Below are 24,685 nucleotides of genomic sequence, written 5' to 3' on the forward strand. Positions count from 1 at the left end.
TTTAAGAATGCGAAAATCCTACTAGAAAAGTTGGTGCAACGGAATTATCCCAGAAAGATGACAAAACGAGCAATGAAGAGGGCTTGGTATACCCCTAGGGAATGCTTACTAACACCTAAAGACAAGAATAAAGAGATGCCACTGGTCTGTGTCACCACATATTCAGGATCAACAAATGACGTCAAAAAAATAATCAGACGGAATTGGCAAAGCCTCAAAGGCTTGACAGAGTTTAAAGAGCTGCCAATATTTGCGCTGAATAAAAATCGAAGTTTTAAAGAACAAGAAAAAAGTGCAACCATCTATACGTTCAATGTTATCCCTCCCACCGGTAAAAGGACACCACCGTTGTGGAAACTGCGCAGTATGCAGTATCACTATGGAAGGAGCAGAGTTCACTTATGGCAACAAAATCATCCGCCATGAGGAGTTTACAAATTGCAATACCCAGAATGTGGTGTACTGCGTCATATGCCCGTGTGACTTGACATATGTTGGAATAACGACCCAACCAGTTAAAACGAGAATAACGCAGCATAAATCAAGGATTACATGTAAAGTATTGGCAGCACCGATGGTGAAACACTGGGTGGAGAAATATCATGCAATAAATGAAATGAAGTGGACAGTTCTTAGACAGATCAAAGGAAGAATGCCAGTGTCACGATTGTTGAATGAAGAAGCAAAAATGATATTGAGACTTGGCACTACAGAAAATGGCCTTAATGAACTCTCTGAGATCATGCACTGCTTATAGCCTAAAACATCCAGCCACTTTTTGAAAGAAAAAGCACTAACACAGACATCAAAGCTCTATAAACAATATGGAATGAGAACTCCCTAAAACAAACAGGAGTAGAATTCTCCGCCGAAGCCTCGTGCTGATCACCAATATGTGAACTAGAAGGTTCCCTCCCAAATACAACTTTTAGTTCCAGTATTTACTTCACAATAGGGAGTGTCACTTCCAAAACGAAAATGAGGAGTGGGCTCTCAATCTTTCATAAAGAAATCATGCAAACACAGCCTTTTGATTCACAAGTAACTCACAAGATGTGGTAACAAATAAATAAAAAACCATTGGAATGAAGGTTGCCAAAACTTCGCAATTCGTCAACAACCAGATCACGAAATAAAGTGTGTTGCCATGGAAACGGCCTAATAGGAAGTAAGGCTCATGTCTCAGATTAACGCAAGACGTATATGCAACACACATTCACAACAGGGAGTGCCTTTTCCAAAATGAAACTGAGGAGTGCGCTCTCAATCTTCTAAGAATAAATCATGCAAACAGACTTTTAACATACAATTTATTGACAAGATGCGATATTAAATTGAAAAATACCAATGGAACGAAGGTTGCCAAAACCTCGCAATTTGACAACAAAGGGATCATGAAATATAGTTTGTAGTCATGGAAACGGCAAAACAGGAAGTCAGGCTTACGTTTCAGATGGACGTAAGACGCAGATGCAACACACTGAACCAATAGAAAGCATGGTGAATGTAACTGACGAGGCAAGAGAGACACGTAGAGGAGCAACGAAGTTGATTATTTGGATTTTCCTACCACCTCTCCGAGCAGCAATAGCGAGGATAAGGACAAAAGGTCATTTGTTTTCCAGCGCATAGAGAGAACACAATCGAATGCGAGATGAAACAGTCAGGAGTTTAATGACAAGGCACGCCACTATGAATTAGAGATGCAATATACAATACGAACAAGACCATGTGAAAACAGCATGCGACGTATCCCTCAACTGAGTGCAAGGTGAAGGAGTCGAGAGTGAATCTAGAAGGCCTGCCACAATTAATGGCAGACGCAACCGTAAATACTAATAAGAAGTAATACTAACGGGACACCAAATATAGTCTTTTAACATATCCATAGACGCACGAAGAGAACTAACACACGCCTTAAGTTAAGTGAAAGGATGGAGGAAGACGAACCTATACATCCCGAATCACATTAGGTATGACAACAAGGACCAAATAGGAGGTTTATTCCTAAATTTAGATTTTTATATTTAAGCACTTATACACATTTTTTTCTTCTATTCTTCCATGAATTTTAGATCACAATATTCCTACACTCACAGTCCCAGCCCTGAGGAAGAACTTCTTAGAAATCCTCTTGGTCCCCAGCACGAAGGTCGAAACGTGTCGGCACCCCCACAAATCACCTTCCACTTTTACAGGACTCAGAGTATCAGCATTAAACAGGAATAATGACAAGGACTCAACAAGTTTAGCAAAAAATTGCATGGTCTAAACTTTGAAAACTATCAGAATGACACTCTGAGCCTAGTCTTTTTATGGACCACTTAGCGAAAAATTACCAAGGAATACTAGTCTCATGTATCCTGGTAGATATTAAAAAAGTAGGATTACGACAAAAATAAGATACCTGTGAAAATTGGGTATATATGTATATGCGTTGGTTTTGAATATTGTTTAGGATTTAAAGCAAACAACCACAGAAAAGTATGAGGATTGTATGTATAAATAGAGAGTAAAAATAGGCAAACTGTGGTGTTGTGAAAGAGATGGATAATATATTTTTGATAAAGTAAAAATGAAAAACAGAACTCTCAATGAGAAAGAGAAATCCTGTGGTGTTTTTTTGCTAGTTTAGAAAAAGTAAATGTGTTGCTGTATGCGTACCTTCAATGTTAAAAAAATTGCAAGTTGCATCGTTCATTCATTGAAACTGACGTGGGAAAGGAACCGGACCCATGTTATTGAGTAATTTAAGAATCTATGGTCCCAGAGGTATCACGTTCTTCATTTCTATCATTAAGCGCTTTGAAGCAGCAGGAAGGAACAATGGTGCGCTTTATACTGCAGTAAATAAATACATGCTGTGTTTACACTGCACACTGCTTCCCCCTTCTCACACAGGGCTATTATTAAGAAATGCTATGAGGAAGAGGTTTTCTTCGCAATTGTTTCAAAGCTTTGTCAATCATAAAAGCACAAGCAATAATAAAGATTGGACTAAGACCATACAGTGTGTGAATGTGTTGAAGCGGGGCTTAGAACCACGTTTCCTGATTCCTAAGTAAACCATGCACTGCGACGATAGCAATTATCAATGCGCACCCATTTTCAACCTGTGTGTAGTCGTTATGAAAGGACAAAATACCGAAGCTGACATACCATACACATAACGTATAAAAAGCAGCATACAATTGTAACTAGGAATGCAATTTTAATTATGGCCTCACTTACCATCTCAGTGCTCTCTGCCCGCCGGCGCCATCTCACCTGCAGTTTACACGGCACATGATCATTCCAGACTAGCTCTGCCCCACCCTGAGGCTGAAGACTTTGAATCTGCGCGCTGCTCAGCATTTGATTTATTTGATTGGACTAGAGCGCGCGGCGGCATAACATTTAAACTATGTCTACGTCCCTGCTTTCAATGACTACTGGTTGTACGATCTACTGCATGATTTTGAGTTTGTTTAAAAAAACATTGTTTTATTTAAAATTTGCTGTTTGAGTGCATTCAAACCAATGTAGTGACTACTGTGTGCGGGGGCTGCGGGGGGCCTTTTTTATGCCCCTGCATACACGAATGAATAGATGCACACACACCATAACATGCACTCACAGAAATCACCAAATGCTAAAACACACATTCATGCAGCCACCGTTAAAGGCACATATACACTAATCAAACACACATTTTCAAATGCGCACACACACACACACCACTCAATGTACACAAACGCAGATTATGTTACACAAACACACACACATACATCAAGTCCACACACACTCGTTTGTTATTTTGTTATCGGGATAAAAGCAAAGACGCACCCACAGAGCTGACACACTCATAGAACACTTGCATTTTCACAGAACGTGTCCTTTAGCAAGGACACACAAAACAGCAGCAGAGATAACACGTCCCAACGAAGACCTTGAAAACTGGAAGCTGACAACTTTGCAAGCAGTGGGTATTGTGCACCGTGGGTGCAGCATCCGCAGACACACAATAATAAGCAGTATACATTGATCCCTTAACAACGTGTGTGCAAAAATACAACTGAAGCAGCATCATGCATTCCCCATGCACTAACTAGTCATGTCTTCTGCTCCGACCTGACCCAGCTCTTCCCTCCCCTTCCGAGCCTTCTCGATCCCCACCCTGCCCACGCTCCTCTGCTGTCCCGTCCCGATCGCCTGCTAAAGTAATAAAGACACTGCTCACCAAACTCTTTTTTTCAATATTTAATATTTTTAGTAAGCAGTGCAGCATGCTGCCTATGGCACACTGCTTATTAAAAGAATAAAATATTGAAAAAGTAGAGTTTGGCGAGCCGTGCCTTTCTTTGGAGTGGGGTGAGGATGGGCTTGCAGAGACCCCAAAAGGAGTTTGGTAAGCGGTGCTGTGTAAATGAAAGGCGCGGCTCGTTAAACTCCATTATTTAAATATTTTATGCTTTTAGTATGCAGCGTAGCATGCTGTATGTGCCATGCTGCTTATTAAAAGCATAAAATATTATAAAAATAGAGTTTGGCAAGCTACGCCTTTTTTGTAGTGAGGTTAGGTGGGGCTTGCAGAAAGCCCATCAGAGTTCGGTGAGCGGCGCCGATTTGAAGAAATGCGCAGGTCATTAAACTCTATTTTTCAATGCATTATACTTTTAGTAAGCAGAGCAGCATGCTGCCTGTGCCACGCTGCTTTTTAAAAGCATAAAATATTATAAAAATAGAGTACCGCGCATCAAAACCCTGAATACAAATAACACCATTACTGCTGAGGCTGCTGCCATCTTTAACAAGCTGTCACTCGCGAATAAGAAAAAAAAGTACTCACCCACCAAATAAAGCCCACCGTGTAACACCGCAAGTAAACGATCCAGTCTGGATGGGCCATCCAAGAAGGAGACAGGGCGGTAACAAAGAAGCCTCATTTTGAATCACCAGCCAGCGTTTAACATAAATGATGATGCCATCCAATCAAATTGATGGGCGCGGCTTCAACTCCACTTATGAAATCTCCTGGATTACAATAAGCCTCGCAGAGCGAGCAGCGCATGCGCGCTGCAACGCAGGTCTGCGAGACCTAAAAAGTAGCCCACATTTGAAAATTACCTTTTTGTAAACCTCTGCATCTGCAAAGTTTTATGAAAAGAAGGGGGCGGGGTCTCAGGCAGAGGAATATTTTCTTAACTTCACTTACATTAAGAAAAAAAGGCATGGATTAGTTCACACTGATGAACCACACATGAACCAGACATGAATACAAGTGAGACAGTGTAGCTCAGGCCCCCTACCCCCACTCAATCTGCATACATTATTGCGCAATAATTACATTCCACGCTGTACTTGAAGCGTAAAAGGCCATTTATTAGGACAAGGTTGTAAAACACAAATAATTAACCAAACATCAATTAACCATAACAATCCCCAACATAAAACTTTTTATTCACTCCATCCATTTCCCCTCACTCCTATTAGTCTCTTCCCGTTTCACTCTGCGACCCCCTCCATCTCTCCATTCACTCCCTCACTTATCTTTCAACATCCTGTCCTGTATTTCCTGCCATCGCACTCTTGCATCCCACACCCTCATCATTCACCTGTCCCCGAGGGGTGAGTGTGCCCATCAGTGACTCCTCACCACTCCAAAGTACTGCCGAACAAGGAACCCCCACAGGGCGGTTACCTGCCCCCACCCCTTTCTTCTGTGCACCTTTCGCCATCATTCCTTAACGTCCCTGCGACACCAAATGGATTCATTCCACAGTTTGCTTATAACATCCTGCATCTCCATCATATAGTAAGCATTCCGAAGTTGCGAAAGGTGCGCTCCATCATCCCTAAACAGCAAAGGCTCCTCCAACTGGAGCCCTACATGGGCAATCACTTTTATGTCTCCAGAGGTGCAAAAACCTCTCATTACCCTATTTGACTTCCTGCAGGCTTTTTCCACTGCCGCACTCTTCACTGCTCCTTTCCACACCTTATGCGGCACAAAGTCAGTCCACACAATGCACGTTGCAGCCAGATTAATTTTCATGTCTTCCGGATCCCTCTGCATCTACTGTAGTATCACCAAACCTGACAAACGTATCAAGTCATTTTCGCCCAGGTGCGGGACCAACATATCCGGGTATACTCTCTGCGATATAATTTTTGTCGGCCAGAGCAGTAATGCCCCCAACACATCCCTCCTTTACCCCACCAGTGAACTTGATGATGGCTGCTCTTCAGACCCAGGTTACGACTGTAGACCTGTCGATCTGGCTGCACAATGTATGAAAGAGTGTCCAATGATCCAGTTAACTGTCTTGGTCCCTGGGCCACCCACACAACCTACGACAAGAGAAAGATGTTAGTGGACAAATTGGGGCTCTTTCTCTAGTTGCTGCTGTATCCCCTCCCCGGAAACCCTCTCATTCCTATTTGCGCACATGTCTCTCGCAGAACCTGGACCTCCACCTCCCAATCTGACATATTTTGTCCCATGACCAGCCCAGATGTGCCACTGCCGTAGCTGCTCCGCGGTGGAAAGAGTGTGTGCAATATCCAGCATGGTCCCTACCCAAACGCCTTAAAGCCATGCGCAATACCGACAACAACTGAAACGTCATCACCATCTCCCTGGACGTGTGACAAAAGATTTCACCCGACAGTTCTCCAGACCTACTCAAGAAAACTCGCCATTCATGCACCTGACACACACCCCTCCATCCAATCTCTTTCAACCACACCCATTTACCACTACCTGACTGGTCCATTTTTGAATGCCTCAGCCAAATTCCCAGTCGGTCCCCTTCGATTCTTATCTCCTCATATGTTCTACCTACCCGCCCCTTCGTAGCCAACAACTCCGAAGCCCGAAACGCCCCAAAAAACAACCACACCATGAATAAACGAAACACCGAAACCTCATATCCATCATAACCCCCCAGCAAACTCTGCAGCAATTCAAACGTAATAGCCTCCCATGGCGCCCCTCCCCTCCTCTTGCTCCAGACCCCAACCTTTCAACATTTTACTTAGTATCTCATCCTTTGCTGTGTCAAACCCCATGTACAGTGTACCGTAGAAAGGAGATCCCTGCCAACTTCCCGGCTATTGTTGTCTGTGACAAACCCCTATGAATACAACTGAAAAAAAAACGTATAACTCCCTGCTCAGTGTTCTGACGTGACATGTTCCAAGCATCCACAGTCCAGCCCATAAACTATCCAAATTCAGCCCAAGCCAGCCTGTAGCTGCGCCTTGTAGATTCCACTATAGACTTCTCAACCAGGCCTATCACTCTCACTCCCCCCAGGCCCAGATGCCATCCAGCATCTCTGTCTTGCATGCATCCGCTCCAGGTGCTAGTCGTCAGAATCACCAACACTGCGAAAGAGACAATGCATCCGCAATGTCATTACTTGCCCCTGGAACATGCTTTGCACAAAATACTATATTCAGTTGCAGGCATTTCAGCATGAAACTATGCAGCAGCCTCAAAACCCACAAATCTTTAGCTTTCTGTTTGTTCACTAGCTCCACTACCATCATGTTATCTACATGGAATAGCACCGCCCTGTTCTGAAATTCTGTGCCCCACACCGCTAACGCCACCAACAAAGGGAAAACTCTAGGAAAGCTATGCTCATCCCTTGTCTTAACCAATGTCCCAGCCATTCTTCAGTGCACCATCATCCATCCCAAAAGACACCAAAACCAGACGCCCCCACTGCATCAGAAAAAATGAAACTTGCCAGATCGTATGTCTTCCACAAAGATTAAGGCCACTCTATTAAAGTTAGTCAGAAATGTCTGCCAAATCCTCAAATCTGCCCTGACTCCTATTGAAATCCTGAGTCTGTGGTGTGGTAGCACTGCCCCAGACAAGGCCATGCAGAGACGTCGGCAGAATGTACTCCCCGCTCTCACCTCCCGGCAAGCAAAATTCAGGAAACCCATGACTTGCTGCACTGTCCGCAAATTAATCTTCTTTTCTCCAATCACCCATAACAGGAAAACCTGTATATCCACCACCTTCCCCACGGTAAACCTGGCCATCCACTGGACTGAATCCAATTCGATGCCCAGGAACGTCAATCTACAGCTGGGCTCAGCTGTTTTCTCCAGCGCTAGGGGAACCCCAAAGCACTGCGCCATAGCCTGAAACTGTTGTAACGCTTTCACACAATCTCCTGAATTTCCTCTTCCTGTGAATAAGAAATCTTTGAGGTAATGAGACACTTCCCAATGACCACTTATCCTTATGAAAGCCCACTATAGGAAAGTGCTGAACATCTCAAACAATGCGCAAGAGATCGCACAGCTCATTGGCAAGACCTTGTCCACGAAGATGGCCCCCTCAAACTGCATCCCCAGCAACGGGAAATCTGCAGTGTGTATAGGCAGGAGTGGAAGGCCGATTTCACCTCACATTTAGCCATTTCCACCACCTGCCCACACAACCTCACTAGGTGGATCATGTCATCTACTGAAGCATACTGCACCCTCGAGTCCTCCTCTGCAATGAAATCGCTGACGGACCTCCCCTCAGGCCAGGATAAATGATGGATCATCCTGTATTCTCCCGGCTCTTTCTTAGGAACCACCCCCAGCGGAGATATAATCAAGTGTTCTACCAGCCAGTCGTCAAATGGGCCTGCTATCCTGCCTTCCTCCACCTCTTTTCTCAATTTCCCTGCTACCACTTGTGGCAACTCCCGGGCTGATTTGAAATTCTCTGTCCACCTCTTCTCTCTGGGACCCTGGTAAACCCACCCAAAAGCCTTCGGTAAATCCCCACTGAATCCTTAGTGCAGCTTCTCTATCAGGGTACATCAAAAGCCACAGGCCCATGGCCTCTATCCTAATTGGGGTAGGAGCCCTTTGGCCCAGCCTATCCTCTGCCCTTAGTAGCCCGCCATTGCTCTGACGGCGGGGCCAGGGTAAAGCACTGTGTAACCGGGTGCCGTCCCCCACACTTAGAACATTCATGCTTACATTTTCAGGTGCACCTTGAACAGAAACCCTTGTTGAAATTCCAACAGACTTCCGTGTTGCCCCCCATGCTTAGGTGGTGGACCTGTACTTCCTGCTCTAACATTACCCCCTCCCTCCCCAGTCTGGGCGGGACATGCCGGAAAGGACCAGTAGGTCACTGGCAGGCCACTGGCTGAGTGTGTGGATACGGATGACCGCTTGGGTGACATCCACTGCATCCACAGTTCCTAGTTCACCTCCCCCCATGCTATATCCGGGTTAATGCTGATTCGGGAAACATCCTTTACAACGCAACTTTTACCACGCAGTGCTATTACAACGCAGGTTTTACAACGAAAACCATTACAACGCATTGCGCTGGGGGGCGCTCTAGGATAGTGAATAGTTTTAATTTACTATCAAACACCTTCCCTAGTGTCCATGGCTACTGGAGTTGGAATAGTAAATTAAACTATTCACTATCCAGCACCCCAAAGCGCTATGCGTTGTAATGGTATGCGTAGTAAAACCTGCGTTGTAACAGCATGTGTGGTAAAAGCATGCGTTGTAACGTCATACAACCGCTGATTCTGACCCTAAATTCCTCATCATAGCTTAACCAAGCAAACCCCCCAAAATGCATCTGTGCCTTCCAGATAATGTCCATGTACTTCAATAAAGCTATGGCCCTGTTGAGATGCTTCTCACAATAAATACTGGCATATATCAGAAAAGCTGAGGTCCAGTTCTCCATGTTAACGGGTACCATGGGCCTTCTTGTTAACTCCTACTCCTCTTCTTTCGACCCTTGTTTTGCTTGTACCTCTCTGTGCAACAGCTTAAAGACATCCACGTATTCGTGCCTCCATATCCTGCTTCTTGTTTTGTCCAATAAGTGTGATCCCAATGGCATAGCCAAACCCATATATGGAAGTTTCTTGTTATATTTGTCATAACCCTTTTCCTCGTTCCCTTCTACACCTTCGAATTTGTCCGTCTATACGCTCCCCCCACCAGGTGTTTAGACCCGCTTTCCTCCCTCCCGACGTAGGTGCGATTACCATGCTTGTTGGCGCCCTTGTGTCTCTGACAGATCCATCCCCTACACCCAACAGCCGGCAGGCTTTTTTCCACCCCCCTTTCAGATCGCCATCCCAAGCTGCCCACCAATCACCTGATAGGCGTTCTTGGGCCTATCTGTCCTTTTCCTTGGTTTTGGTCTTCTTCTGGCTGCCTGCTTTCCTCTTGCTTTTTGCCGCACTTGCCTCCTGCAAAACACCCATCTGTCTGGATGCCTTCCCTGCCCCAAACACAAGCCCCACCGGCCCATCCTCATCATCATCCCGCACTTCACCCCCTTCCAACTCATCACCATAATTCAACTGCAATTCGGCCTCAATCTCCACTGGCGCCCACATCACTTCACGCACTGCTCCCTTCTGCCCTGTTCCTCTTTTTGCAGGCACACCGCTACAATCCTCGGTAATCGCTGCCTATGCCCGATCCCTCAGTGGAGGGTAGGCCACACCAGACCCCCCTGCTGCTTCCAGCCGCCGTCTCAGGACCGTCTTGCGCCTGCTGCACCTCCCACGTTTCTACTAGCCTTTACCACTGGCTTGCATCCCCCGAGGCTGCTCCATCCTGAGGAGGCCCCAGCACCACCAGGCCTCTCTGCTGTCCCAGCTGTCCCTGTCTTGGTGTGACTCGCCTCTTTCACCCATACTCACTTACCATTGTCCCCCCCAACCTGGCTTCTTGTTCTTCCCGAGCCTCCTCCTCTGACGTGGGAGTGGACGGCCCCTCCTCCCAGGGAACGCAACCCACACCCTCCCTGGCTGCACACAGTGCATCCCAACGGAGCTCTGATTCTTGTAAAAGCCTACGCAGTTCCTGGCTCTTTTCTTCTAGGGTCAGCGCCTTCCGTCTCTGGAGTATGGGCGGGGTGCTTTGGCCCCTGCCGCCCCAACCTATAGGCCCTGCCCACCCTGCTGCACCGCCTGCAGGCCCCCCCCCAAGGGACTCATTGATCTAAGGCTGGTTGTCCCTAAAACCTCCATGCTGCTGTGGGGGCATGATTGCTGGCCTCCACGTGAGGTCCATGGGAGTCTCATCCCATGCCCAGACCTCCTGTTCATGCCTCTTAGCAGGCCCAGAAAGATTCAGGGCCTGTGCTTCCCCCAGTCCCCCCTCCTGCCTCAGTAAAAGCGGGCCTGCCACCAGTCCCCTCATACTGCCCAGCCTGCTCAGCAGGGTCCTGCCCTCCCCCTCCGCTCATTGCACCCGGGGCATCTCCCCGGCAGCAGCGCGCTGCAGCCCAGGGACCCTCCCTACCGCCCCCTCCTCATGCGGCAGTAGGCCTGGCATGGCTGCATCGGCAGGAAGAAGCGCAGGCAGGCTTTTGTCCGCCCTGCGCTTCAGAGGCTCTTCCTGGCACGCCACCACAGCAGCAGCAGCTACACCAGTGGACGCAGACCTCCGTGTACGGGCCATCCGACCCAAGTCCGCTCAAGGACTCCCGGCCCCAGAAGGTCCTCTCTACCCGCTTGCCCCAGCACCCGCAGCGTGGCCCGGATGCGCAGCTTCCACCATTCTGCACGGTATAAAAAGTCTCACTTGCTGACAGAGACCCACAACTACCCCACCAATCGGCGTATTGGCTCCTAGAGTACCGTAGGCCAACTAGATTCGCTACACTCCAAAATTCTCAACCCTCCCCAGTGGTGCTAGGTGCAGGAAGAGGAAGAGCTTCCTTCCCTGCACCCTTATAACCCCTACCCTAATCCCACCCCTTGCCCAACCCCCTGACCCTTGCCAGCTTGTCCTTCCTGCCCATATGCACGACCATCCCGGGGAAAGACTGGTCTGCAACCCTACTTCGCCCGGGGGCCGCCAATGGGCTGGCCCACCAAGAGTAAGAGTGTGACACTTCTGCCCCTTTGGTAAAACGAAGGTTACAGAGGCCCATCTGCCTCCAGAAAGGCCACTCAGGCACCCACTTAGCCGCTGGCGGCATCCAAACAACACAGACACCGCCCAAATCGGCCCCTAGGATGCCCACAAAAAGCGACCCACAGCTGTAACTTGGATATTGGCCCCTCGACCATTGCCCGAGTGCCCACCTTACCAATCTGACACTGCCTGGGCGTTGCCAATTTATCCAGTTGTGGAACTCACTATAAGGAAGATTAAAGAAAATGCTGTTCTGTTATGTGACGTGGTTGCACTCTTACTCGCTCAACATCCACGTTTTTAGGTCTGTTGACATATTGTTTCTAGTTCTTTGAAATGTACACAAAGTGAACTTTGGCTCCAGCAGAGGATTTTAACGCCCCTTGTACCTTTCCATCTCCTTTGGAGTGCTTGCATTGCTCAAAATTAGGGGCTATTTTACATGAGAAAAGTATACAGAGGCTTCGCACATTAAATTATTTCTCCCATAGATGCCTTGTATACAGAAAACAGTTCTATATTCTAAATTATGCTGCAGGATTTTTAAAATGTGTTTGTAACGACTCAAAATGTAAATCTGACCTGTTTCCTTTGTCACTGTTTGTTATAGAAAGAGAAGGGACGCGGTGGTTATGTTATATACCCATTGCAGCCTACGTTTTTGCCATGCACATATTCATCTTCCTTGCATCCAATCACTTCCACACTCCTTCTTCTCTTTCTTGTTAACATTATATGACTCCATCTTGTGGCTGGCAGCTGCATCTGCATGTTTGACGCAGGATCTGGAAGCCTTCTGAAATGGAGGAAAGAGAAAGAAAGACACTGAGGCGGGACACTTTTGTCTCAGTGAAGAAGTGTAAGGTGTGTGCAACACAAACTTTGGAATGATTTGGCGCTTTTGTACCAAGGATAAAAATGTTGGTCTTAGCTCTCAAAGTCAGAAAACATACGGTTTAGGCTGGAAAGGACCTTAAAGGACAGTGTTTGTGCGCTGACAATACTGCAATGGACTAGGTGTTACGCTAATTCATTCATCGTTATATGTTCAGTCAAGGATGTAGGAGACACTAAATATCTGGGGGTGGGAGCATGGGAGATGTAACGGCGACATGGATTGCCTTGGAGAGAGCTGTGCTAGTGGTCTGGCGTGGCTCAAAGTGCCAGCGCACAAGCTGAGTCATCAAAAGATGTAAATCAGATAACAAAAGTCATGAAAAATATGATAGACTTTAAAATGAAAAACAAAATTCACTGTTTCTCAGCATCTGAATAAGTGCATGCAACTATATCACTGAATATAGTGACATCTATTAAATGGAATACTTTTTTAAACATGAAAGATTCAAGAATCCAGATTGTTGCTCCTACATAGCACGGATGACATTGGGGGGAATCGCTACAAGAAGCACCTCTTGTTCCTGTGTCTCACCCAAGGGATATCGCACAGCTTTGGAAAGCTACGTCCCTACCCAGTGTTGCAGGATGGAAAAAGACAATAGACAGTTGTATGACTGCAGAAATTGTAGTTTTTCAGGCAGAGGGTGCCCAGAGAAGAACAGGAAAATGTGGGCCCATTGGGCCATTTACAAAGGTATTGATTTGTCCCCACTGCCGCATTCAGACTCCCACGATCCTATTGAACAATTGGTGGTCAGAAACTCACTTGTATAGTCCGATGACTTTGACTTTTTATGGTCAGGTCTTTGTTCATAATGTGCAATTAAAATTCTCCGGGTGTGTTCGGTGTCATATATTATTCTTTTGGTCTGCTGTTCCGCAGGTCATATGTTTTTTGTATAATATAACTAGGTACTGTATTGCATATATAATATATGTACTGTCTCTGCTGGGCTCCTCCCATTTTGTACCTTGTAAAATGAATACAAAATTGTTGTTAAAAAAAAGAAACATTCAAGAATACCCCTAGGCTTTGACAATGTTGCCACGAGTTACCCAACATGTGTCTGGTTATCATGTTCTATATTATATAGCTTATATTGTTATTAATGTAAAGCAACATTATTTCATATTAGCAATATATCAGTGATGATTTTGTAGAGCGCAGGTCATGTACAGAATTACTTCAATGTGCTCTCAAACTGGATGGCTGAAGAAAATGATACATAGTGAAGTATATCGATCATCCTCTGGTCACAAAATTAGGTTGAGTGCAGTGGCGTCACTAGGGGGGTGCGGACCGCACCGGGTGACACCATCACGTGGGGTGACACCAATCTGGTTAGGCTGTGTAAAGCTCTGCTTTATAATCGGGAGGAACTTCGACTTCAGCTGTTCAATAAATATGGACTTTACTACTGAATGTATGTTCGTTTGTGTTCTTGCATCGATGCTCCTGTTCGCATGGTTATAATCATAATAACTATGCTTTATATAAACCACACACACCGCACTCGGACTTCCAAGGGATGTAATTACCAACTGGCCACCGGTACTTTTATAATATTGCCAATTGGCCTATAACTCCACCCAACTCGCACTTCTCCCCGGCTGGGGATGGGGAGGGGGGGGGGGCTCTGCTGGAGACTGACCCCTAGCCCCCTCTCGCTGGCGGTCACACTTCTGTGTGAAGTGAGCGCTCTCTCGGAAAGGGGAAGAAAAAGTGCTGGTTCACACCGACGGTGCGTCTCACAGCCTGCAATGCCCTGCTTAACTTGCAGTTGGGGGCTGTGTTTGATTCCTAGGCCGTCTGCGTTCACAATGTCATGAATGTGTCCTTGTGTAAGAAGGATGAAAGGCTGAGAGTCAGCCCTGCCAGGACTCCACAATGTGACTCGCAAATTACACAGTCGAGTCTCCTTACTGGTTCCTCTGACGAGGTTCTGTACCTGGCTGGGAAACAAATCCCCCCGGAACCGGTCTTGACTTGTCTCAGCAAGAAAAGCTGCGACACGTGCTCGCTTAAAAAGTATCATTTTATCGACACCTACTTCCGCGCTGAAGCACGGAAGAGGAAGAGTGCTGAGGGAAAGGCTGCCTCCTGCTGAGTTAAGGGCGGGCTTCGAGGCCGGCTCTTCCGGTGGGGTGATAGTACCTTTCTGGGTCCCTTTAGCCAGAGGAGCTCCCAGCAGGGCCCGCAGATGTACGGGCGAGGAAGCAGAGGTCTAAGCGTGTGAGGGAGCAGTCTATCGGGGACTACATTGGATGTTTAATGCGCTTCATACAGCGCTAGGGAAAGTGCACAGGCGAGCCTCGTGTTTTGGTGCTGCCAGTGCATAGAGGAGCACTGCAGCAAGACGGATCCTGGAGTTTGCTGCCCCATGTCGGATACGATCCTCCCTAAGGGTCTCCTGAAGATGTCCCTCAGGCTGCCCTGGAACTGGGATTTCCACCTCAAGACTGACGCCGCGAAGATGTGTAAGTTGTAACGTTTCGTGATCTGGTTGAGCTCATTTGTAAATGGCATTCATGGACTGGCAAATGGCCACAGACTACATCCAACGCAGGTTTAGACTGAGGTCAGTTCGCAAGTGGGTGGTTTTGTAGCTCAGTGGGCCGGTGCGCCTGATGCGAGGTTCTTTGTGAAAGCTCAGAGTTGAAATCCCACCAGTGCTGGCTCAGCCTTTCATCATAGTAACAGACTACTATTTCCAATGGCACATTGTCGTTGTTTGCAAGGGATTAGTAAGGGTTCCAAAGCAAGCCAAAGGAATAGGGCACCCATCCCCTAGCTTGGTATAATAAAATATGTAATTGGGGTGTAGTGTGCTCCCCAGTCCCCTGATCCCCGGTGTCACTACACCTGATGCACTATCAGTAGCTACGGACTGACAGTTTGGATTGCAATAGCCTAGTGATGTATTGTCCCAAAGAAGAAAGTGCGCCCATCTGGATCTAGACCATGCAACCCTTAGCCTCCATCCCTTGTGTGTGTCTTTCTGCCCCTAGTCAGGGGTGTAGATTCCATTGATGCGGCAGGTGCAGTGACACCGGAGTCCAGAGGCCTGAGGAGCCAACTGAACCCCAACTATCGCTGTATTTCACAGTTCAGTCAGCGGCCAGAGGGCCAATCGTCTTCCTTGCCTTAGGGCCTAGGCCACACTGGCTTCCACTGTCACTCATCTGTGCTGCCCTGTCTTGACAACATAGGTTTCCAAAGGTTTGTGTATGTAGAACGATATGATAAAGGATGCTCTGTATTCAATCATAGTTTAGCTCAGAGAAAAACAATGCAATGGAGAGTCAACATGACTTTATTTCCAATTCTAGGGAAGACCTTGAAGTCTGTATCAAAGGGTTTCCTACAGGCCAGTGTCGAAAATGAGATAATAATAAAGGTGCAACAGGAAAACTGGTGTACAAAGGCTATGTACCCATTTGCTTTCTCAGTCTCGAGTTTAACGTGGCAGTTAGTTTCGCCCAGAGTGTGCCATGTTGTCAAACCAGACTGTGTCATCATATTGTCTAGTGTGTTTCTGCCGTGTTGTTCAGTGCAGTGTCTTTCAGTCTAGTCTCGCCCCTGCATGTGTAGTGTGGTGCTGTTTTTCTTGAGTAGTGCCACATAACATTGGGTGCAGTCTAGTGTTATGGTTTAGTGAGGGTTCTTGAGGCCTACTGTGGGTCCGTATTACTTAGTTTTGTACCGCACTGTTTAGTCTGGTGCCATATTTACCAGTGTTGCGCCATCGGGGTATCCAGAGTGGTGCCATTTTGTCTAGTGTGGCATCATGTTGCTAAGCTGGTGTCATATCATCCATTGCTGGGCCATTGCGTTTTTTGTGGGGACGTTTTGTCTATTGTGGTGTCCTTCTCCCTAGTGTGATGCTGTGCTGTTCATTGTGATGCCATGTTAACCAAAGTTGTGCCATGTTGTTTAATATGGTGCCATCACGTTTTCCACTGTGGCGTCATACTTTCTAGTGTAATGTCCATGTTGTGGTGTGCGTTGTGCCTCCATGTTTTAATTTGTCCAAAGCAATGCTATAATGTGGATCTCTGGTGTTGACCTTGGTGGTATGCTGCCATGTTGTCTAGTGTTGTGTTGTGCTGTTGTCCCGTTATTTACCAACTGTGTCCACAGGCGGACTCGTAGCGGAGGAGGTCCATGCGTTAAGTCATGAGGGGGTGACACCATGAGTTACCCGCACCGGGTGACACCAACCCTAGTGACGCCACTGGTTGTGTTGGAAAGTTGGATTTGAATCGAGAATAGCATATTGTGCAGATTTCACTACTGGACCTAAATGGAACAGCATATCCTTGTCGTTAATTCTTTCTTTAAGTGATGCAATACTGCTCCTTTTCATTTTACAGGGAAATTGTGCACATAAAATGATAGCGTCAGCAGAGTTTTTGCGTTTTTTCTATTCCAGGTGTAGCTCCCTGATTGGTCTAGGCATCTCTTTACATTCTACCTCGAGATCAAAATTTATAATGGAATACGCTGGAGTACAAGTACCACAATGCAAAGAAGAAAAACTGCACTGTGGGGTATATTTACAAGCCCCTATCGCCACATGAACACAACTTTTTACGACGTTCCTGTGGTGATGGGGGCTTTGCCTTATTCACAAGGCAGCGTTAAGCCACTTAACAGAGCTTAATATTGCCTTGCAAATAAGGCCCCCTTTCAGGCTATGGTAGTGTGAAAGGGGAGGGCAATGGGTGTTGCTGTAGGAGTTCCACCGCAAAACCCATTAATTCTGACACTACCCCTATTTGCAAGGGTGGTGTAAATGTGAGGCAGTGCCAGAATTAACCTGTTGCAAAGAGGAGAAATGTTTAATTTCTCCTTGTTTTTGCAGTTTTCGTGTGTGCTGTATTGTGCAGCACACATGAAAACAGCAAAAGCCCAATGATTGTTTATGTACTGGAAGGTTCCCCCTTCCTGCACATAAGCAATATTTTGTTTAAAATTCCGTTTTGCAACTTCTGTGTGTGCTGAGTTACAAAACGGCATTTACAGATTGTTTATGTGCAGGAAGGGGGACCTTCCTGCACATGAGCAATCCTCCACTGCACGCAGACACCCTTGTACTATGGTGTCTTGGTGCCTGCGTCCGTGCTAGGCTGCTAAGTGTAGCACCAGCGCAGGGGGAAACGCAGAGCTGCACCATATGCTTGTAAATATGGTGCAGCCCTGCGTTTCTGAAGTGGCAGAGTGAGGCGTTAAGCCAGGAAGGCTAATGCTTCATTCTGCCATTTTCCTTGAAAATATACCCAGGGTGTTCTATACTTGCATGGGACCTGCAAAATTTGAGAGTTGTGCTTTTCCCGTTTTATCCGCGGGCCCACAAGATCCACTGAAAAAATTAAAAAGTAACACCTCTCTTCAACTTTAAACGTAGTTGCTCTCTTTAATGTTCTGTTTTTCTCACCAAATAACGACCGCACAGTGATGCTTCTTTCCAGGGTGTGAGATGATCTTGCTTTTATACTTGGTTATTTCCAACGTGATCATAATGGAGTAAGGCTTAAGTATTATACTTACATTTGAACATTGTTTTTTCTTCTTTCCAGAGAACACCCAATTGGAGACAAGTCTTTCCAGAGCTACATCAGACAGCAGTCAGAGATTTCAGCGCACTCCATTTAAATTGCACATATATCATAGGATCCTCTTGAAGGGCATCTATATGTAGCATAGACTTTAAGATAACAAATGTCACGCTTACAAAAGTTGAAGTTTTTAATGTATTTTATTTCTCTGTCTGAGAACGGTTACAGTAGTTGCTATGCACTTTACTCATCTGTTATCAACAGATAAGATAACTTTTTTAGTTTGTTGTTTAAAACTTGCTTTTGTTTCTTTAATTCTAATTGATCAGTTTAATGATCAGGTATGTCGTCTTCAGCTTATTAATTTCATCACACAAGTTCCTGAAGCCCAGCAAAGTAAAGGCATTTATGTTGCTATCATATTTCTTTATGTACCACTGCCATGTGCCCTGTTTTAAAATGTGTGCACTTTTTACTTTCCAAGTTAATTTATGAAAAATACAGGTGAAACGGTTTATATTATACCCATGTAAAAAAACATTATGAATGAGATTTTTTATGAATATTATTTTCACTCTTTGTGTTCCGTTGTTTTTCTAAATATTTACCCAGTATTTTATCTATGCCTGTGTCTGTGTGTGCGCGCACAGGCATACATTAAAAATGCACATGCCACTCCCGATCGTAGACTATGCAATATCACATTTATTTCACTAAGCCAGAGGAAAGGTATTCTTACACCTGGGAATGGCTTCTAGCCACAGGCAAGGAAGGAAGTACCTCCCCTCATTGGCCAGTGACTGCAATTTGATATGGTACCAGCAATATGCAGGGCTCACAGCACTGACAGTCTTAAGGGAACCTTTAATTTTTTTTAGCTAAGTATTATTGTTTGCTGTCTTTAATCATAAAATGTGTATGTGCCCTAAAAGGAAATGGTATTTTGAATTTAAAGAAAACAAAAAATAACTTATTCTCGGCAAATTCTGGGCAAATGACGGTTTTAACTATCTAACTGTACATATGTTTTTATTTTGTAAATTGCATAAACAAATGAAAAACATTTGTGGTTGAATGCATTATACAGGTTTGGTAGACGGGGTTAATTTTTTTTCTCAGCATTATGACATGAATATATTTATACACACAAATGCAGCGCAGTGCATGTACAGACATGTTTATAGAAGAGGTGTTTTAATCATTATGAAATACTGATTCCCTGCCAACTAAGTCCGCACAGGGAAGTTACTTTTGAAAATTTTGACTGCAAAATTGAAGACCCAGAAACGAAGACTGCAAAAATATTTTATATATCTGCCTAAACTTGCTTCCTAAGTATATGTAGGGCAAGGTTGAATGGATATTTTAACTTAACTCTTAATGTATTTTATGATTATAATATGATGTTGGGTAGCGAATTCCCATAAGTTCTGGGGTATACCGAGGATGTGTACGCACCCCAAGTCTTTTTACATCTTCCAGAGCAAATTTGACTTTCTACTGACTCCAGCAAAAAATACTTTCTTCCAACACTTAGGAATATTACAGCAAGTCCACTCCGGTGTGTGATTGATATGCTGATTTTATGTGAAGCACCAGGTGGGGTACAACACTCTATCGAGATTTTTGTGAATTCTACTACCACATATCTCAGGATTAACTAACGAAAAAATGTTATAATATTTGATAGATGCACATTTGGAAACCGTTGGCTATTGGCAAACAAGCATTCCAGGTGGTGGCTCATCAGTATAGATTGTTTGGATTACAATTTGATAAAAGTAACCTATCCTGGGAACACTGCATAGCTGCAAAGAGGGCATAGGTGCAAAGTGTGGACAGCGCCCTCTGGAAATTCATCAGTAACTAAATTGGCTTTTTATAAGGACCTGTGATGGTAAGGTAGGGCATCTTTCTTTCATGAAGTCTAGCATACTGGCTTTTTTATTTGTTTTAGATTATAGACATTAGTAATGCCATCTAGGGGTTGTTGTAATGGTCCCTAAAGCCAATCTATTCATTAGATTCCCACCACGCTGTATTAGAAATAACTTACATTTTCCAGTGGTTTTCATTACTAACTGCATCCAGATACTATACAGCAATCAATGAGATTGAACATGCAATTAATATATATTATAGAGTCTGTCATAACTAACTTTGTCTAGATACTATATAACAATGACTCTGATGTGATAATACAAAGAGCCTCTGTTAACTATATACCAGGAAAGTGGTCCAGCTTGTTTTTATACAAAGCTTCTAGCTTATTAGTTCCACAGGACTCTACTTTCTGACTGGTATTAGCTTCCTCCACATTCTACTTTCTGTGTTATCAAGGTTTTCACTCTTAGTTAAGTTATTACATTGGAGGGTCAAACCTAGCTCTGTATAATATATTAAAATGTCCTACCTTAATTAATATCCCAAAATAAAAATACTTCAAACACCTTTAAAGACACTGCATTATGATTAAGGTTCCCTCTTTTCCGTTTTTACTGACTTTTGCAGATAAATACATACAGAAAACCATTTATTTTCTTGTCTGGATTTATTTTTGAATGTGGATAGAAATGAAAATTGGGTTGTTTTTTGAGTAATTTTAAATACTGTCTGCCGTGACTGCCAGGCCAATAGCTCTGTGGATTCATAGGTAAGGGGGCTAAAAAAGAAAGGACTTTTAGTAAAGAGGCTTAAACAGCAGTAGATATGCACAAGGCTGATACTGAAATGTGCATATTTTCATATAAGTGCATTGATTTATCTTCTGCTGGTATTCATATCACTGAAACCTGGCATCTTTTCAAGTGTGACTGCATATTTTGTGGTTAAATAAATGCAGGAAATATACCCATGCCCGCCTTATTTTTTCATAAAACTCATAATAAATATGAATAAATACAGAAAAAGTTGATAAAAAATAAATATGGATAAATACAGACGGAAATGTCACCCAAAAAAATACCATAAAAACGTGGAGCCCTAATTATGATGAAGTAACAGTCCACCTCCACTCTCATAAACCATTTACTGCTCCGGTCACTGATTGCCTGTAGTTTTGTCTTTGACCCTGTACAGCACTCCACTGCCTTTTGGCTAAGTCTGTGTTATGCAAATACAACATAAATACAAGTGTACCAGTATTTCAAATAGCCAATGCTTCTAATGGTATAAAATCATATATTTCTCCACTCTCCATCACTTGAGTAGAATAAAGCAGAATACTTTGTTCGGTATCTGACCACAGTGAAGAATGCCAATCTCAGTTGGTAGTTTTATAACATGAATTGGAGAGCTATATCTCAAGATGAATTTCTTGATTGTAGAATTTTTAAATGCTATAAATGTATTTTGGCATGCTTTACCTGGCTGTAAATTGTGGTTTATTTCTATGTTTATAAGGTTGATATCAACAAAAAATAAACTAATTTAAAGAAAATGTGTATTGGTGGAATTAGGTGCATGACATTTTTGGAAGAACATATTTTTGTATCTTCCTTATTTTTGCAGTCCGTTTTCAAATTGAGTCTTTATTTTTGTAATCTGTAGACCTTGCTCATAAAGCGTTTTTTAAATACAGGTTTGCCGTACTCCACACTTTTATGTGATTTACTCATACATTTTCAGAAGTAAGACTTGTATATTCATGTTTTCTATTAGCATCAAGTTTTAGTTATGTGTCCACTAAATGCTTTGTAAACCAGGCCTTGATATTCAGATGTAACCTGCACCAAAGCATTTGGTAAAATACACCTACTCATCGAAAAAGCTTTGTGAATTGGGCCCTATATGTGTATATTCTACATATTCACATGCCACCCACAGGCTGCCAGTTTACTATAACTATGTAAAATGCTGACCTATCTTTAAATATCTTCTACCTTTACACATACACTGATTAATGTGCTATCCTGTTCCAGTCTTTTGTCACTGGTTTTGCACTTCTTCTTTTGAATATTTATTGCAAAGAAATCATACAAGAAATGTAAGCGAAGAATGCCACAGATAATTCCTAGATGCACCATTTTTGTAATTTATATAACTTTCCAACACCACTTAAAAAATAGATATAGTTTCGACTTTCCATCATATATAATCCATACCTCTATTATAGCACGATGTGTAAATTCATGTGAGCTCCACTCTTATAAAAGGTAGTTTTTAGCAGAGAATTTAACATAAACATGTTTATTATGATCCTTTGTGAAACAAAAAAAATGACAATAAAGTAGATGGAATAAGAAAAAATTGTTGCTGTCTTAGATTGTGGGAGTTTTGTAAAATATTTTTTGAAAATAAAAATTGCATTGCCTTAATTGAATTTGGGTGGAAAGTTAGAGTTGAGTCTGTCAAGCTTCATACCAGCAGAATCTAAGGAAAAAAATGTGATGCTGATATTCAGTTAGTTTCTTTGTTTCATTGGAGAGTGAGGATTGTACAAAGAATATCTAAATTAATTTTCAAAGTGTTACTTTTTTATTCTGCTGTTACACATATTTTGTTAACATAAAAAGGTCATTTATACTGAACTTTTTAGTATTTTCACTCCTGCAACTTTAAGATTCGATTGAAAATTAATGCATAAGGAACATACTGTGTATTTATCAGATTTCAAAAAGCTTTGATAAAAATGTGTTTTTGTTTTTTGTTTTAACTGCTACATATAGCAGTGGTTCGCCAATATTTGCATTGGTATTCTCCTACACTTGTGAAATAAGATGCTTTAAAACTTTCAGTGATGTATTCAACATATGCAATAAGCGAACAGAAACCTAAGGAAACTCTAATATATCTATATTGTTCTGAATTCCAAACTATAATTATAACAAAGAGGAGGGCAACACAAGCATTAAAGCTCCAAAAACAATGATCTTTATATACAGATCTATAAAGGTATAATCTTGAAATCCAAATTGACAAAATAGAAATTAATGATTTCACATCCACACTTCATTTGCATCTGCAATCACACTGATCTCATCCAACCTCTAAAAACATTGCAAGTACATACATTCTGCTTCCAAAAGATATGCCAAGAAATCAACAGGAGTGAATGCAGTACACCATGCCTATAAACCTATATCTGCTAAAAGAAAACTCTTATTTTTTTTTTAAAGGACTCTCACCCACTGTTGGTTTTATTAGTGACATGCTTCATCATTGATTCCTCATCCAGATGTACCTAGCAGGGCCGGCTCGTGTAGGGCGTTCCCATGGGCGGTGACATTGGGCGGGGGAGGGGAAGGGTGGGGGGTGTAAAATACGGGAAACGGACGATTATAGGTAAGTAACGTAAAAAAAAATAAAAAAAAATTTGATGCTCGCACTGCAACGTCAAATGCAATGCAGCGCGCGCAACAATATTCATTTTTATTTTTATCTGGGTGGGCTCAACCTTGAAACATTTCAAGGGTGCACATGATGGTATTTTTTTTATCTTGGTATTTATGCCATAAAAGGTGTACCAAGACTGATATAATTCTAATTTATTGTTCATTTGAAAAGTAGAACCCCGGCAAGATTAATAACAAGTGGTGATGTTACGGAGTTGATTATGCATTCTGCCACCATACATCAGGTCTACATGTTTCAGCCAATGATGCCAACAACTGGTCAAATGGCTTTCTTCAGGACCAAGGAGGAGGCAGATCTGTTGTAATCTTGTATTGGATTTTGCTGTATCAATTTTTGCACCTTAGTTTGTGCCACATGACTCACAATAAATCATTCACAATCACATGCAACTCAAATTTTTATCAGTCTTTCTGAGGTGCTTTCCCAGTATTATTATTCGGTACCTGAGGATGAAAAGAATTTTTTTTCCCAATAATATTCCCAACATAGTAACAGTACTTCTTGTTCACTCTGGTGATTCTTGGTGAGCACTGCAAAACAAACCTATTAGGTGAGAAAACCATGAATGCACACTCATGCAATAGGAAAACATGACTACTCGTACATGAAAATTCTGATTATACATCTGCCTGTGGATTCCTCACCTTATGAATATCCCCTGCACCAGCATTCTGCGGAAATTTTTACTAGCTCTCCGCGCCAACATGGTCGTCATGGCTCTGCCCGCGACTCCGCATGACGTCACCGGAGGCATAAGAAGACCCTGTTGGCGTGATGACGTCAGTTCCCTTTTTCCTGCACTGTCGACGCTAACGTTTTTATTCTGTGACCCTCCATACTTTGCTGGATACTTTGTGTTTTTTATTGTATCTCTTCCTTTCTTTGAAGCCATGTCTGCTCCAAGGAAGTCAGGGTTTAAACCTTGCAGAGAATGCAGTAAACATATGTTGATTACGGACCCACA

The 24,685-nt window shown here is 43.6% G+C and overlaps 1 protein-coding gene across 2 annotated transcripts in view; it reads left to right on the forward strand.

The window, feature by feature from the left end:
• Window positions 1–21,805, forward strand: part of RASA3 (RAS p21 protein activator 3) — an 897,341-nt gene extending 875,536 nt beyond the window's left edge. For both annotated transcript variants that reach the window (XM_086934683.1, XM_086934684.1), the window contains one exon: window positions 18,388–21,805. In XM_086934683.1, coding sequence (XP_086790809.1) covers window positions 18,388–18,463 — 76 coding nt within the window. In that variant the 3' untranslated portion in view covers window positions 18,464–21,805. The remainder of the gene's footprint in view (window positions 1–18,387) is intronic.
• Window positions 21,806–24,685: the final 2,880 nt, after the last annotated feature.

This window comes from Lissotriton vulgaris, chromosome 8 (assembly GCF_964263255.1).
Source record: "Lissotriton vulgaris chromosome 8, aLisVul1.2, whole genome shotgun sequence".
Taxonomy (NCBI): Eukaryota; Metazoa; Chordata; class Amphibia; order Caudata; family Salamandridae; genus Lissotriton; species Lissotriton vulgaris.